Below are 16,789 nucleotides of genomic sequence, written 5' to 3'. Positions count from 1 at the left end.
CGCCTGCGGGCCCCTCCGGGCGGCCTCTGACACGGGACACGGGAGAGCGGGCGCACAGAGCCGGGGAGACCCCGGGAGCGGAGAGGGACACAAAGGAGAGGAAGACCCAGAGATGGGGAGACAGAGACGGGGGACAAGATATAGAGAGACACGGACAGGAGGAGATACAGGGAGGGAGAGACTCAGAGATAGGGAGGAGAGGGAAAGGTTGCGATATAGAGACAGGGAGCCACAGAGAGACACACAGGCAAAGGGAGAGACAGAGACAGAGAGAGCGAGGCAAAGGGAGAGACACAGAGACAGGGAAAGTGGAGGTGGGTAATGGGGACAGAGAAGATGCAGAGATCGGGAAAAGAGAGAGACAAGGCAGGAATGGGTAACAGACCCGCAGAGACGGGGTCAGAACAGGAGCCGAGAGAGAAAGGGGGAGATGGCAAGAGAGATGAACACAGCCACAGAGAGATGGTCGGAGAGAGACATGGACGGGAATAAGGAGAGAGATGGAAGGAGAAACAGAGATGAGGATGGAGAGGCTCAGAGTGACAGAGACAGGGAGAGGAAGGAGGCAGAGAGAGAGAAGACCGAGTGACAGAAATAGGGAGGGAATGATAGAGAGGCAGGGAGAGATGCAGAGAAAGACAAGGAAGGCGGGAGAGATAAGAGAGACGAGAAAGTTGGACAGAGATAGGAAGACGGAAAGAAGCCCAGAAAGATGAAGACGGACCCCACGGCCACCAAGAGACATGGACACACAAGAGACGGAGGAACAGGCAGAACAGATTGAGGGAGGAGGCAGGCAGAGCAGACAGAAAACACAGGAAGACAGAAATAGCGAACCAAGGCAAAGATCAAGACCCCCACCAGGGAGGTGCCCGGCACAGACATGAAAGGGAGGCGGGTGGCAGGCGGGATCAAAAATAAAAGGAAGAAAAAGTGAGGGAAAAAAATGAGAAAGGGAAAAGGGGTCAGGTGTGTGGGGGGAGAGAAAGAAGAGAGAAAAAGAAATGAGTGGGGCATCCCAAGGAGAGAAAACACCCCCAGGACCTTACCTCCCACCTTGACCACAACCCCCAACCTGTTTTTGTCCCCTTACTCTGTCCCTATCCCCCCCCATTCTCAATGAGAGCTAGAAAGAGAGTCACGGCCCAGGCTGGGTTGCAGGGTTGGGGGGCACAGCTGTGGAGAGCCGGGGGGTAGGGGTCCCTGGCTCCCAGCCCAGAGCAATTTAGTAAATTAGAGGAAATACAGCATCTCTTCCTGTGTCCCCTGTTGAATACTAGCTGCCTGGGGTGGTCGGGCTGGGAGCCCAGACTCCTGGCTCCTGGGTCTGAAGGAGGAGGGTACTGGGGGCCTGGACTCCTGGTTCCCAGAGAGAGATTGGAGCCTGCACTAGGGGCTTCCTAAAGGGGTGAAGGTCCAGATGGGGAAGAGTTCTCTCTTGGCTGTCAATCAGGCTTCTGTCCGGTTGCCATGGTAGCAGAGGCCTCCTCTACCCCACAAATAGCCAGGGTGGGGGAAAGGCCCACACCCCTTCCCCTGCCTAGAGGCCTTGCTCCCCTCCCTGCAACACACACCTGCCTTCCCAGGGATCCTGGGCCACTGTCTCCCCAGGGATGGGGGTGGGGACTCCTAGTGTGCCCGTCCCTCCCAAATCTTGGCTCCCCTGGCCCCTCCTCTCCTCTGCCCTTCCCCAAGCAGCTGGCTCAATCAGCGCTCAGAATAGCCCCCCCCACCCCAAAATAACCCACAGCTGTGGCCTGGCTCCTGCGGGGTTAACACTCACTCACTCCTCCCTTCCCAGTGGCTTTGCATCCCTCAGACCCTCCTCTGCCTCTCTCAGACCCACCCCTGCTTGGCCTCCGTCCTTGGGGACCCCAGGGTCCTACTCCCTGCTGAGGCCCATAGCAGCTTCCGCCCTGGACTCCAGGGCCCAGGGGCTGCTGACTTCTGCCCCCTCCCCACTTTGAGGCTTGAGAAGCAGGAGGCCATTCCTAGACTTTAGTCTCCGCCGCGCCAGCCCCACCCTTCTTAGGAAGCTGGATGCCCAGTCCTCTCGTGGGAAGGGCAGTCTCCCACCCCTCCAGGGTCTGAGTAGTGGCATCCCCAGCCGCTGGGAGACTCTGGAGGCCCAATTCCCAGAACCTATGCCCTCAGGGATTACATTGCCCAGGCCCCCAATCTCCACCTCATAAGTCTCAGTCCCCAGATCCATTCCCATGGGGCCCAAGAGCCGGACCCCCCTCGTCCCCTGCCCTGTCAGAGACTCAGGAGACTGGGCCCCCATCCCCTTCTTCCCTCAGACACAGAAGCTCTATCTAACTTCTCCCATAAAGACTCAAGAATCTTGGCTCTCAGCATGCTTGTCCCCTAGGACCCAGGAGTCCAGATGATCAGTTCTGTCTTTTCCCAGGACCCAGAGGTCTTGGCCCCCTCCGGCCCCCTAAACTGGGTGCCCAGCCTCCTCTATGCCCAGAAACCAGGAATCCAGGCCCATAGCCATTTCTTCCCTTAAGAACCCCCTTTTTGCCTCAAACCCCATCAGTCCCAACATCCTGGGAGCCCCCCCCATTCCCCGCCAGCTCCAGCCTCCTGTCACCCCACTCAGGTCCTGTATACAGCACAGGCTGTCCCCCAGCTAAGAAGGAGGAGGATGCCAGAGATTCCTGGGGTGTCCCTGTCTCCATCACTCCCCCCAATCCATCACAGAAGAGAGGAGAGGCCACTCTGATCAACAGCCCGCCCCCCCCTCGTGTCGTGCCGCAGACGGCATCCCGTTCTACCCCCCCCGCCCCCGCCCCTCCAACACCGTTCTCTCCCCACCCTAATCCTGGTGCTCAGAACAGGCTGGAAGGGTATTCCAGAACCTTGAGGAGGGGGTGGTAGCTTGGGGTGAGGGGTGCTTGGGGCCTGGATGCCCTCAAGGTCCTTGGCGGGGGTATTAATAGCAGACTCATAGCTCTGAGAAGGGAGGGGAGAGCGAGAGGAGAGAGGGAGAGGAACGGCCAGCGAGGGGGGAGACCGATGCGGGCAGGGGGATGCAGAGGGAAGATGGGATGGAGAGATGGGGGAAAGAGAGAGAGATGGGGTGTCAGGTATACGGGGCTGGGGAGAGGGTGCAAAGTGTCAGAGAAATGGGGGGTTAGGAGGTCTGAGGAGTAGAGACCCAGGAAAAAGGGGCTCAGAGAGGGAGAAAGAGAGGGGGTGGAGGAGAGTCTCCAGGAGACAAGGGAGCTGGCGAGGGGCAAAGACCCCTGCTCACCATGCAATCCCCCTCCTTCCCTGAGGCCCCTGGCCAACTTTCCCTGTCCTAGATCTGGGGGTCCACATTCCCACCCCCATCCCCGCATCCCCTACCCCGGCCTTACCTTTTCATGACCCTGTTCTGTGGGGGGTACTGCGGGGGGGCAGGACCGGAACCCAGAGTCCAGCGACCCGAAGATTCGGCGGAGGGCTCAGGGAACCGCTGGGGGGCAAAGCCCTGGGGCGGCGGCGGCGGCAGCGGCGGTGGGGACCTCCTGCCTGTCCCCGGCTCCGGCTCTCCCTCCTCGTCTTCGGTCCCGTCCTGCCCTGTCTGTCCCCCAAGGTTGCGGCCACCCCAACTAGGCGAGGGCGCTGCTACACATGTTGCACTGGAAGTTGGGCCCCGGACATTGCGGAGGCTGTCGGGGTGTCCTCTCGCCGCCCCGACCCCGTGGGGATCCCCCCTCCGCCCACCTGGGGTGCCCCCCTCTGCTGTTTCAGCCCCGGCTCCTCCCCCCGGTCCATGTGTCCGGTCCCGCCTCTCTCTGGCTCATTCGCACCCCCACCCTTTGTGCCCTCAGCGCCCCCCCCTCCAGCGTCTGTGTCTGTCTGTCTGTCTGGGTCACCTCTGAAGCCGGTGGCTGGTGTGTGTGTTAGTGTGAGGGGCGGGAGGCTGCCTGTCTGGGGAACTGCTTGCCCCTTCCTCGCTTGGCCACCTCCAGACCCCCCCCAGCACCCCCACACTCAAACCCAGGCAGAAACACACACATACACACACATACACACACGCACACACGCACGACCTCACTTCCCTGGGATTCCCCCTCAACACCCCCGGAGCTTGAGGAGGGAGCCACACACACACACACACACACACACACACACACACACACACACAGGGGGGTCCAATGGGGGCCGGGCTGCCACTGCCGTCCGGGGCTGTTCGGACAGACAGGAGGACACAGGCAGCTGGGGACGCCAGACGCCCGGCCGGACGCAGGCAGGAGGCACAGAGTCCAGGTACACACCATCCATCCGGGTTTGGGGGGCTGGGGCGGGGGGAGGAGACGGGGGGGGGCCCACGACACCCAGGCAGGAGGCTCAGAGTCGGTACAGACAGACAGACCCCTCCCTCCCTCCCTCCCTCGGCCGCCGCAGCCCTTACAGACACACCCCCCCTTCACCAGCCCAGCCCCAGACACCCTGACACACAGATCCTCACCGGGCAGATGGCAGACGCACGAGAGACCCCTGGGGGCCGGGCGGACCCACCCAGACCGACACCCCCCAGCTGGGCACTGGTGGCCGAGGGCGGCTGCGGGCGGAGGGTGGCGGCGGCAGCCGCTGCTTGGAGGACCTGGAGCGGGAGGGACTCGCACACTCGCTCTGTTCTCGCACACACACACTCACTCGGGATGCGATTAACATTCAGTCCCCATCCGCCCCTGCCGGGAGACCCACAGCCCCCCCTCCTGGCCTCCCTGGGGACCCCTCCTCCTGCCGGGGCTGGGGGAGGGGGCCGCCCCCCACCCCCAGCTCCCAGCCTCTGCCTCCCTCCTGGGACAAGAGAATGAGGGGTCCACAAATAAAAAGGGAGGAAGTGTGTGTTGAGTGGGGGGGGTGGGAGGGGTGGAGAGAGGCAGGGACTCAGAACCCAGCCTTGACATAGCAGCTTCCGCCCTGGACTCCAGGGCCCAGGGGCTGCTGACTTCTGCCCCCTCCCCACTTTGAGGCTTGAGAAGCAGGAGGCCATTCCTAGACTTTAGTCTCCGCCGCGCTAGGACCCATCTTTTGGTTTCTCTTGCCCCAGAAGGCCAGGCTTGCAAACTAGGTCTCCACCATGAAGCCAGGAGTCCAGGCTCCCAGCCCTCTCCTCTCTCAGATCCAGCAATTCAAGTCCCCAGCCCCCTCCTCCCTCAGACCCTAAAGTCCAGGCCCCAGTGCCTCCTCCCTCAGATCCCTTCCTCCAGGCCCAGTCCCTGTTGGGCACTCAGACAACCTGACCCCCCAGCACAAACCATCCTCAGGGTCCCACGAGTCCGAGACTCATGGATGTCACCCTCAGGCACCCAGTCCATCCAGGCCTCTGAGGAAACCAATACCACTTCTGTTCCTGAGGCACCCTGGCCTCCGTCACCCATGGGTACTCAAACGTCCAAGAGGAAAGCAGCTGTCTGCTTCCTCCTAGACACAGCCTGGCCCCCGGAGTGGCCCTCAGGCCAGCTGCCCAGCCCACGCCCCTCATGCCCAAGAGGCTGGGCCCAGCGTTCTCTAAAGTGGGGGGGTGGGGTGGAGTGCAGGACACCTGGGCCCCCGCGGGCAGAGCCCAGGAGAATGTGTGTGTGTGTGTTCGCGCGTGCGCGCGCGTGTGTGTGTGTGCATGTGTGTGTGCGTGTGTGTGTGTGTGTGTGTGTGTGTGTGCCTGTGAGGGGGCAGGGCTGTGGGGGGCTGACTCCAGGGTCTGGGAGAGCAGGGGTGAAGACTCACATTCCCGAAAAAGAAGAGGCTGGGGACCTGAATCTGAGGGTCCCAGAGGGAGGAAGGGATTGTGCATCTAGGTTCCCGGGCCAGGATGCTGGAGACACAAGTCGGTGGAGGGGGTACCCTAAGTCTCAAGGAAGGGGGGGCACACTCTTGGGTCTGAGGGAAGAAGGCGGCTGAGTCCCCTTCCAGAACGGCTCAGACCCAGAAGGGCTCCTGGGTCCTCGGGGATGAAGGTGCTGAGGCGCCAGACTCCTGGGTCTGAGGGAGGGGCTGGGGGCTGCTTTCTGGTCTTTTGGGGGGACTGGAGCTGGAGGCCCCTGAAAGGCCAGCGTCTGGGGCCCTGTCTAGGATTTTTAAAAAACTCGCAGCCCAGCCTCCCGAGTCCCTGACAACGGCAGAGCCTGGGAGGCTGAGCCACCACCCTCGCAAAGGCACAGGCCGCCTGGAGGAGCAGGTGCCGGACTTGGACTTGGGAGTTTCAGATCCCATCGACCCCACAAATTCCTAACAGGCAGCCTTGGGGGTGCCTTTAGCGCCGATTCCGCAAACCCGGAGGTGCGGGCATAGGGGGCGCCGGAGAGCCGGAACTCCGCCCTCGGGGGCGGAGCCTCCCGCCGGACTCCTCCCCCCTCCCGCCCTCCTCCCTCTTCCCAGCTCCTGCTCGGCCACCAGCTCCGGCTTCGGCTCCCCCTCCCAGAGCCCCCTCCCCGGAGCGGAGCCCACCCGAGGGCCCCTCTCCCGCCCCCCCCCCCCCAGCCCAGCTACCCGGCCAGAACATCAGTCCCGGGGGGCAGACCCCCTCCAGCCTGCCTCCCGCCAGCCCAGCCCTGCCAGAGCCCCCTCCCAAAGCATGAATCTCTTCCGATTCCTGGGAGACCTCTCCCACCTCCTAGCCATCATCTTGCTACTGCTCAAAATCTGGAAGTCCCGCTCTTGTGCCGGTGAGACGCCCAGCGGGCGGGAGGAAGGGGGGCAGCGCGGGGGACATCGCAGGACTCGGGGAAGGGTTTGGAGGCACGAGGGGGACGGGTCTCCCCACCCAGCTCCCCGCTGCTTGCTGGGGATCCCCCTTCCAGTCCGGGGTCACCGGGGGGTCAGTTCCCTTCCCCAGACTAGGGGTGCATACAGTTTGGTGGGGGTGGCCCCAGGCACCCAATTCAGCTCCCCCCGGGCCCTCCTCTGGTGGCCCCGGGAACCGTGGCAGGCAGGGAGGTGGCCCGGAGTTGGTGACGTGGACCGTGGCGGCCAGGAAGGGAGCGGGAGAGCGGCGACCGGTTCCAGGGGGCTGAGGTCAAGGGGGGTCCTTCCGAGGCCCCACCTTGTGTCCGGACTGTGGGAGGACCCCGAGGGGGCCGGGAGTGGCCGTGAGGCCTAGCCTGGGACAGAGCCTCGGGCTGGAGTAGCTTCGGGGCCGGGCTGCCCCCTGGCTGTGGGCCGTGGGAAAGGGCCCTGCTCAGGCGGGGAGGGCTGGGGAGGCCTCCAGGGACAGCTGCACTCTGGAGCCGACTCTGGGCTGGTCCCAGGCGCTGGGCCTTGCTTTATTCCCGGGCAGCCCACTCCCAGCCTACCCCCCACTCTCTCTTTGGACCGCAGGGATTTCAGGGAAGAGCCAGGTCCTGTTTGCTGTGGTGTTCACCGCCCGATACCTGGACCTCTTCACCAACTACATCTCACTCTACAACACCTGCATGAAGGTAAAGGCTCTACCCCACCTGTTGGCCCCTCCTGAGGGGGGAGCCAAGTGAGGGTCCTAGGGAGGAGGGAGTATGGAGCCCAGGCTTCCTGGGCCCAGGGGAGGAAGGGGCTGGGGTTCCAAACTCCTGAGCCCAAGGGAGAGGGGGGCTGGAGGTGAGGACTCCTGGATGTGAGGAAGGAGGGACTGGGGGTAAGGACTCCTGGGTCTGAGGGAGGAGGCTGGGGTCCTGGACTCCTGGGTCTGAGGGAGGAAGCGGCCGGGGTTCCAGACTCCTAAGTTCCAATCTCTTGGAGGCCCAGGCCCTGCACTTTGAGCTGAAGTGCCCTCCTCGTCATCCCCCCTTGGCAGGTGGTCTACATTGCCTGTTCCTTCACCACAGTCTGGATGATTTACAGCAAGTTCAAAGCCACTTACGATGGGAACCACGATACATTCCGGGTGGAGTTCCTTGTTGTTCCCACGGCCATCCTGGCGTTCCTGGTCAACCATGATTTTACCCCTCTAGAGGTAGGCTACCTGGCAGGGTCCTGGTAGTGGTGGGTGGCAGAACAGCTATTGACAGTGGACCCTCTCAAGGGCTTCCTTGTGCAGGGTTTGCTCAGACTTCCTTATTTTATTTACTTATTTTTTTTAAAGATTTTAGTTATTTATTTGAGAGGGAGCATAAGCAGGGGGAGGGGCAGAGGGAGAAGCAGACTCCCCGCAGAGCAGGGAGCCCGATGCGGGACTCGATCCCAGGATCCTGGGATCATGACCTGAGTCTTAGGCCGACACTTAATGACTGAGCCCCCCAGGCGCCCCCAGACTTCCTTATTTTAGGACATACACGTTCAGCACACAGGTTTGGGAGTTGGATGGTATTAAAGCAATAATAGCAGCACTCAGTGTATTCCAGGTGCTGCTCTAAGCATTTCTTTGTACAGCAGCCCCATTTTACAGATGAGGCAACTGAGGCTTAGGGAGTCTAAATGACTTGTCCAAGGTCATTGGCTTAATGAGTAGCTCAGGAATTGGGAACAGGGGCACTGGAGCCAGACTACTTGGATTTGAATCCCACTTTAACTACTTTCTATTAGCGTGACCTTGGGCATGTGACTTGACCTCTCCATGCCTCAGTTTCCCTATCTGTAAGGTCCCGATCAGGTCATTGTGAGGATTTACTGATTGTGTGGCATGGTCTCATGGTTAAACATATAGACTGTGGAACCAGAGAGCAGGGGTGATTCAAAAGCCAGCTTCTACTACTCAGCAGCTGTGGGACTTTGGGGCAAGTCTGTTATTTTTCTGGGCCTCAGTCTCCTTGTCTGTAAAATGGGGATAATCAATTAGCTCTTCACAGGGTTCTAATGAGAGGTTCATAGTGGTAAAGCACAGTGTCTGGCCCTAGGTAGCAAGTCCTGTGTCAGTGTTAGTTTAATGACTGAAGTTTAATCCCGTGCTGATACTTCTTCTAAAAGTCGTGGTTTTTATTCCATGGCATTTTGGTAGCACCTGTACAAATTCCTGGGAAGAATTTTGAGAGAGCCTGTGCTAAGTTTGTGATCTCATGCCTCTTGAGGCCCAGCGGGAATCAGAAAATCAGAGCAGCCTTCCCTCCCCAAGGCCCCCTCTGGCCTTGCAGGAAGCTGGCCCTGAGTGGCCAGATGTGCTGATGTTTTCAAAAGAGGCCACAATTCAGGAGTTTTCCTGAAAGATCGAGCTTTACAAATTTGGCCACGTATTCCAACTATATTTCTTTTTTTATTTTTAAGTTTCTTTTTTATAGTAATCTCTACACCCAGTGTGAGGCTCGATCTCACGACCCGGAAGTCAAGGGTCACAGGCTCTTCGGACTGAGCCAGCCAGGCACCCCTCAAAATATATTTCCAAAAGCACTGTGCAGGCCAGACAAATCTGACCGAGGGCGATGTCGGCTCACAGGTCCCAGGAATGTCAGAGGGAGGCTGCACTGCGCCGTGGCGGGAACCCTGGGCTTGGCTGTAGGTCCTGGTCTTTGCAAACATACTGTCCTCACCCCTTTTCTGGAGCACTTACCCATTTTGCAGATGAGGAAACAAAGGCAGGGGGAAAGCACTGGGGCTTGCTTTAGGTGGAGGTGGCCAGACCAGAACCCAGGACACTTGGCTCCAGCTTTTGCAGTTCCCTCATTCAGAGGGGGGAGGTCACTTGTGCAAAGTATTGGTACCCACTGTGTGTCCAGCTCTGCAGTGGCTATTCTACATAGGCCATCATCCTGTCTGACCCCTTGGCCGCCCAGGACGCAGACATCCTCATCCCCATTTCTTGGAGCACTAAGGTGAGGCTCAGAGGGGAGAGCTCACAGGATTTGATCCCAGGTCCACCTGCTCGCAAAGCCCATGATATTAACTGGTGCGTGCTAAAAAAAATTATTATTATTTTTTTAAGATTTTATTTATTTATTTGACAGAGAGAGACACAGCAAGAGAGGGAATGCAAGCAGGGGGAGTGGGAGAGGGAGAAGCAGGCTTCCCGCGGAGCAGGGAGCCCGATGCGGGGCTCGATCCCAGGACCCTGGGACCATGACCTGAGCCAAAGGCAGATGCTTAACGACTGACCCACCCAGGCGCCCCTAAAAAAAATTATTTTTGAATCATGGAAGAAAATTATTCTTTAAGAATTCAGACATCACAGGGCGCCTGTTTCTCCCTCTCCCACTCCCCCTGCTTGTGTTCCCTTTCTCGCTGTCTCTCTCTGTCAAATAAATAAAATCTTAAAAAAAAAAAAAAAGAATTCAGACATCACGAATAGAGAAATGAACACAATGAAAATGTGACCTTCCGTCTCCTCTTCTGTCATAATTCTCTTCTCCAAGGGTGACCCCAGGGGTAACAGCTGGGCGTGCATCAATTTAATGGGTATGTTTTTTGAGAGCCTCAATACACCTGACTTGCTAAGAGCTGTGCTGGAGGATCCTGAGTGATCATGGGAGTGAATGCTGGAGTCCAGTGCCTGGGTAGGAGTCTACTTCTACTCATATTGTGGCTGTGTGACCTTGGGCCTCAGTCTTCTTCTCTGTACAATGGGGATAACAATAGGATTCACCTCCTGGGATTAAGACATAAGCCAGTTAATACCCATAAGGTGGTAGAGCAGTGCCTTGGATATGGTAAATGCTATGTAAGCGTGAGTTGTTACGAATGCACTCTTGATGTTCCCCCCTTTTCTCCCACAAAACCAAAACAACTGAGGAGGAGCCCCACCTGCCACCTGGCCTCGTTCTCTGAGGGGTGGTTTCGGTGGGTCTGCAGACCGAAAGTCACCCCAGGTGGGACTTTCAGGTTGCTGAGGACCGAGAAGGAGCTGACAGATGTCTGCAGTCTCTCCTTCCCCCTCCTACGATGCCCTGTCCTGCCCACAAGTGATGATTGTCACTGCTTTCTAAATGGTGGCCGGCAACAGACAAGCACACGGGGGGCTTGCTCCCATTCACTCACTCGTTCATTCAGGCATCGAATATGTGCCTGGCTCCGTGGCCACGGAGTGAACAAGATGTAGGATCCTGGGCCTCGTGCAGCTCGCTCTTGTTCTGCTGAGAGCTGCCAGGAAGGAGAACAGAGGGGGGTGATGTGACAGTCCTGGGGGTAGTACTGGTCAGGGGAGGCCTCTCTCAGAGGTGATGGATGAACGAGGCTGCAAGGAGGTGGAAGAGGCCAAATGTGACAGTTTGGGGGGAGACCTGTGGGAACAGTGAGTGCAAAGGCCCTGGGGCAGGAAGGAGTGTGTCGTGTTGGAGTACCGGCTAGGAGGCTGCATCCTGGAGAGCAAAGGAGGGAGTAAGGGACGAGGCTGGAATGGGCCTTGAAGGCCACCATTAGGAATTTGGCATTTATTCTGGTTGTGATAAGAAGCAGTGACTGGAGGACTTCAAGCCAGGGAGTGACAGAGCCTGATTTATGTCTCTAAAGATTACACATTGAATAGCGCCCCAGCAAGGGTGGGAAAATCAGCTTCACTTTAGAAATAAGGAGGTGGAGGCTCAGAGAATCTGGGTCTCTTGCCCAAGGTCTCAGAGAAGGGAAATCTCAGAGCCAACATTCCAGCCTGGCCTGCCTCTTGGAGGGGCATGACTGCAGAGTGCTCATGAGCACTGCCTCCAAACCCTTGCTTTGCGTCCCAGCTGCGCTGCTTCCTAGCCACGTGCTCCTGGGCAAATCTCTGGGCCTCAGTTTCTTCATCCGTAGAATGGGGATGCCAGTGACAGGCTCTCCCTGGAGGCGTGGTGGCGAGGATTAAGTGGGAGAGTCAGGGACGCGGGTGGAGCTGTGTCTGGCATCACTGTTGGGCCCGCTCAGCCCATTGCTGTCCCCGTTCTCCCTCCACCATCCCTGCGCCGGTGACCGCGAGGCCGCCTGCCACCTGCCCTCCCGCCTCACCCTGCTCTCTGCCCGTGCTTCTTCGGTTCCCCACAGATCCTCTGGACCTTCTCCATCTACCTGGAGTCGGTAGCCATCCTGCCCCAGCTGTTCATGGTGAGCAAGACGGGGGAGGCCGAGACGATCACCAGCCACTACTTGTTCGCGCTGGGTGTCTACCGCACGCTCTATCTCTTCAACTGGATCTGGCGCTACCACTTCGAGGGCTTCTTCGACCTCATCGCCATCGTGGCGGGCCTAGTCCAGACTGTCCTCTACTGCGATTTCTTCTACCTCTACATCACCAAAGGTAATCAGCATGGAGGGCCGGCCGCGGGGCATCCTGCCCCGTCCCCAGCTCCCGCCCTCCCTGGGGCCCAGGCTCCGTCTCCCCGGCCCTGTAGCCCTCGAGGGAGGGCAGGCTTCCTCTCCCAGGTTCTGGGGTCCCAGGCTCACCGCCCTCCTAGGAATTTGGACCTCCAGCCCCTGCCTACCTAAGAAGCAAGGCATCGTTCTCCTAGCCCCTGTGTCCTTGAGGAAAGGGCAGCGAGGCATCGGAGGTGTGGGGTGGGGTGGGGGCTGCTGCTTGCTTGCAGAGCAGCGTCCTCCCTTGACCCCACAAAGAGCGGGCATCCCTCTCCCCAGCCCCTGGGCCTTTGGAGGACAAAGAGACAGGACAAAGAGCGGGCAGGAGTGGCCTCTGACTTTTCCTCTCTCAGAATCTGTCCTAGGCCCTCCTCCCACCCTGAGGTTCCAGGTCCCATAAAAGATCAGAATTCCTACCTCCCCAACCCCAGCAGCGCTTAGAGAAGGGAGAGGCTCCTCTCTGTTGCTTGGTCTCTGTCCTCACCCTCAGGGACTCAGGCCCACCAAGATTCATACATTCATTCATTCATTCATTCATTCAACCATCCAACAAATGTGTTGAGCACTTTCTGTGTCCCTGGCCAGGGCTAGTCTCTGGGCGTGCAGCAGAAGGAAAAAAGGTGGCCCTCCCCTCCCCTGTGTTCTAATCTGGAGGTGATGGTGAATGAACAAGGAGAGAGAGATGGTTGCAAACAGCAAGAGAGAAAGAAACCAGGGATGGGTCAGTGAGCAACCGGGGAGGGTGAGGGGGCTGCTTTATATGGGGGGGGTGGTCTGAGGAGGTGGCAATGGGAGCAGGGAGCTGAGAAATGAGGAGGGAAAGAGGGGACAGTAAGGGCAGAGCGTGGAGGCAGCCTGCGGCCTCCAGGCTGGGCGGGAGGGGGGGGGCAGGAGGGGGACGGTGGCACCTGGCCAGCCTTACCAGGCCCTTGGACCCTGTCCTTCTGAGACCCCTAGGTGCCTCTTGCCTGCATCACTCAGCCCACCCCTGGGCAATTCAGGCCTGTCCTCCCAGCTTATGATGTGGGGCCCTGCGGCTCCACCAGCCGAGTATCCAAGCGGGCGTGGGAGGCTGTCCCCTCCACAGGGCCCCCCGGTAATGCCTGCCCGCTCTGTCTCCTCGCAGTCCTGAAGGGGAAGAAGCTGAGTTTGCCGGCGTAGCCCTGGGCCCGGCCATCCCTCTCCTCGGCGGCCCGCGAGAGGTGGAGGAAGGCGCGAACAACGAAGAGCCTTCCCGTCCAGGGGTGACTTTTTAAAGAACCAACCTCTCCGCACTCCCTGGCCCCCCTCCTGCCGGGTTTCAGGGGGGCGGTGGAGGACCCAAGTCTTGGGGAGCTCAGGACCTGGGGTGTTTGTAGTTTTTTGCCTTTTAGAGAAGAAAAAAAAAATCTTTCCACTATTTAGTTTTTGATTCTGATGACTCCTTTCTCTTCTACTCTCTGGCCCCCGATTTTTATAAACTGTTTTTGAGTGTCCTGTGGGGCGGGGCAGGGTCGGAGATCTTTTCCCTCCCCCAAAGCCCCTCGGCTCCCTTGCAGACCCTACCCCCCAGCTCTGCCCATTGCCAAACACTAAACCTGCACATACCCACCTGTCTGACCTCCCACCGTGGCCAAGAACACAGCCTCCCCGCCAAACCCCCCAAAGTTCAGGACTGGGGAGAGGGAGGAGGGGAGGGACGGTCTCCCTGACTTTTCAATATAATTTTTTCCCAGAGTTTGGGGTTTTTTGGTCTTGTCCTCATTTTTTGACAATTTAGCGGGGGGCGAGGGGGCCAGACATGGCAAAGGGGGTTGGCCTGAGGGTCACTGTGGCTCAACAGCCACATTTTTGTACAGAATTGATGGTTGATTCTTTGTTCTCTTGAAATAAACCGAGGAAAATGATGCCTCTTTCGCTACTCCTTGCCCTCTCTCTGGTGTTTGTGGGGTCCCTCCCGGCCCCTCTCTCTGCTTCTCCTTTATCCCATCGACAGCCTGCAGGCGACCGAGGCCTGGGAGGAGCAAACAGGTGAGAAACTGGGTTCCCCGAGTTTGCTCTGAGCAAACCTCTGAGCTGCACCCTCACTCCTCACGGCTGTGATGGGGAAGAGGTTTTGGGGGGCGGGGTGGTGGGGAAGAGAAGAAAATCTTGAAGATTCTCTTTATCTTGGCACAGAACTTTCCTGGCCGTTCTCCCGAATCCCAGTACTGCAGAGGACCTTCAAGAGCATGTGTTGTAGAGGTTACCAGTGGGCAGCCCCTGTCCTGCCCTCATTTGGCATTTTGTTGAGCCACTCTGTTTTCTTTAAAAAGAAAAAATAAATAAATAAATGGAATCTGTTGCCAGCCTTTAGAAATCAGATTTCCACATTGAAATCTGGATTTCTGGCTTCTCTTGAAAAAAAATCCATCAACCTGACAATGCTGGGTCCTCGCTTCCGGGTGGCAACAGATGGCTGGAGCTGAATGGAAGAGATGTGAGCCTTCCATCACCATCCCCAGGACTTGGCCGAGGGGTTGCTACCGTTTATTATTGGGCTGACACGGGCATTTTTTGTTTTTGTTTCATGGAGTTAAAAGAAAAGCCAAATATTTTCCACGTCTCCCTCCTGATCGGCTTCACACCTGGCCTATTATCTCCTTCACTTGCGTTAGCTGCCTGGACCTTGTCAGGCTTTTGGAGTTTTGCCCCCTGGTTCAGGATGGCTCCCTAGATGTCCGCCAAGACCTTCCCGAGCCATGTTCAGTTCTGTCAGATGGCTCTGGAAGCTTCGGCAGGTGGGTAGCTGGAGTTTCCCAAGCCCGCGTGCCTGGCAGTGTGCATTGCATGGATGAGGCTGCTGGACCCCAACAGCACCCCTGAAGGGGGGTACTTTGAGTAGGAGGAGGAAACCAGGGCCTAGGGACAAGGGGCAGAGGTGGCGTTTGTCCCTGAGCTTCCCGATGCTGCAGCCTGCGCATTTAGCCACCTCTATGTCGTTTTTCAGCTGTTTTTGCTTCTTTCTTGTAAGCCAAGGCACCTTCTGTTTACAGGAATTTTACCCAGAAGCCTGAGTGGGAAGACGGAGGAACAGGGCCGCTTGGGATGATTCGGGGGGCGGGGGGGGGGGGATGGCACCTCTCCGTGTGCAGTCTGAACACCATCAATCGAAATCTGGTCTGAGTCTTTAGTTTTCCAGCCAAGACAGCTTGGCCCGGAGAAATGAAGGGCCACATCCCCGCTTATCCAGCTAGTGACAGAGCTGGGACTAGTACTCAGGGACTTCCTGTTTCGAACCTCAGAACACTGCCCACTCCACGGCCCAGCTGCTCTTTTCCCAAGATGCCCACAGGGACCACGTCCTACTTATTTTTGTACCTTAAGGAGCAAGCATGGGGACTGCCACACAGGAAACCTCAAAAAAAAAAAAAAAAAAAAGGGGACCATAGAACCCCCATGTGACCCCCGCCCCCACGACTGGTATCCCTTTGTCCAGTTTGTAAATGAATGCTCTGCAGGCCACAGTGGCCCTCGTGTGGGTTGGTTTTGTTTGGCCTGCATAACATTAACAGTTTTTCTTTCTATTCGTTGCCAACGAACTCCACATAAAAAGAAGTGGATTTCTGATTGTTCTAGAAAAAAACAGAAGGTTCTAGAACTTCGCTGTCCAATACATTGGCTCCATGCAACCATTAGCACTTGAAATGTGGTGGGTCCAGATTAAGATGGGCTGTCTGCGGATTTCAGAAATTTTGTAGGAAAGAATGTAAGAGACCTCGATTTTTATACCTAGGATGTGTTGAAATAAAATAAATGATAATACTTTGGATATATTGGGTTAAATAAAATATATGAAAGTTAATTTCACTTGTTTCATCCTACTTTTCTCAATGTGGCTACTAGACAGTTTAATATTCTGCCCCCCCCCCCCCCACGGCCCCCTGGCTTGCATGACATATTAATCAGACAGTGCTGCCCTAGATACCCAGGCGCGTGGTGCTGAATGGTGGGTGCTGAGTGAAAGCTGCCACTCCGAGACATGGCCCCTGTCCCTGCTACTCCCTTAATGAGTGCTTCACTCACTGGGGTCACCTGCTCATCTTGTGCCCAAGTCCCCAGTTGCCTTCTGGCTTCTAGAATAAAATCCCTTCCTCTTCCCCACGACAGTCTCGCAAATGTTTGCAGACAAGGCTCTGCCCTGATCTCATTCACGAACTCACCGTCCCCTGTTCCTTGGTTTTGAGTTGGGTCTTGTCACTGGGGTGAGTGGAAGGGCTGCCCCCAGTGTTGGCCCTGGTTCTTCCTAGTGCTCTCTCCATGGGCAGAAGCATTTTCTCTCTGCATGTGAGCTTGCCCGACCTTGCATCAGGGTGCCTCGTGCCTCTTTCCTCTGGCCAGGGTGAGGATTGAAGGGGCCAAAAGCGATGTCCCCTTCCTGTCACTGGGGTGTGCTGTCGTCCCAGTGGCACCCAGATGGAGAGTCTGGGAGGTGGTATGGGAAATTTGGCCCCGTGCAGTGCAGAGACCCCTGAAGTGACCTCGTAGGATTTCTCCCCACCCCTGGCCACTCAAAAGACCAGAGAGGAACATACATGAGAAGGACAGAGGGCTGTTTTCAGAAACCCTTCTGGAGGGAGGATTATCTCTTTACTGATGTGGAGGAGGATGT

The 16,789-nt window shown here is 57.7% G+C and overlaps 1 protein-coding gene across 1 annotated transcript; it reads left to right on the top strand.

Annotated features, from left to right (window-relative positions):
* Window positions 1-6,453: 6,453 nt before the first annotated feature.
* KDELR1 (KDEL endoplasmic reticulum protein retention receptor 1) lies at window positions 6,454-14,059 on the top strand. The gene is made up of 5 exons (XM_036099615.2): window positions 6,454-6,665; window positions 7,318-7,418; window positions 7,769-7,927; window positions 11,851-12,103; window positions 13,286-14,059. Exons 1-5 carry the CDS (start codon window positions 6,575-6,577, stop codon window positions 13,318-13,320), a joined length of 639 nt encoding a protein of 212 aa, XP_035955508.1. The 5' UTR covers window positions 6,454-6,574; the 3' UTR covers window positions 13,321-14,059.
* The last annotated feature ends 2,730 nt before the right edge of the window (window positions 14,060-16,789 follow it).

The sequence above is a fragment of the Halichoerus grypus genome, chromosome 15 (genome assembly GCF_964656455.1).
Source record: "Halichoerus grypus chromosome 15, mHalGry1.hap1.1, whole genome shotgun sequence".
In the NCBI taxonomy this organism is placed as follows: Eukaryota; Metazoa; Chordata; class Mammalia; order Carnivora; family Phocidae; genus Halichoerus; species Halichoerus grypus.
This window is presented reverse-complemented; position numbering and strand designations above follow the sequence as displayed.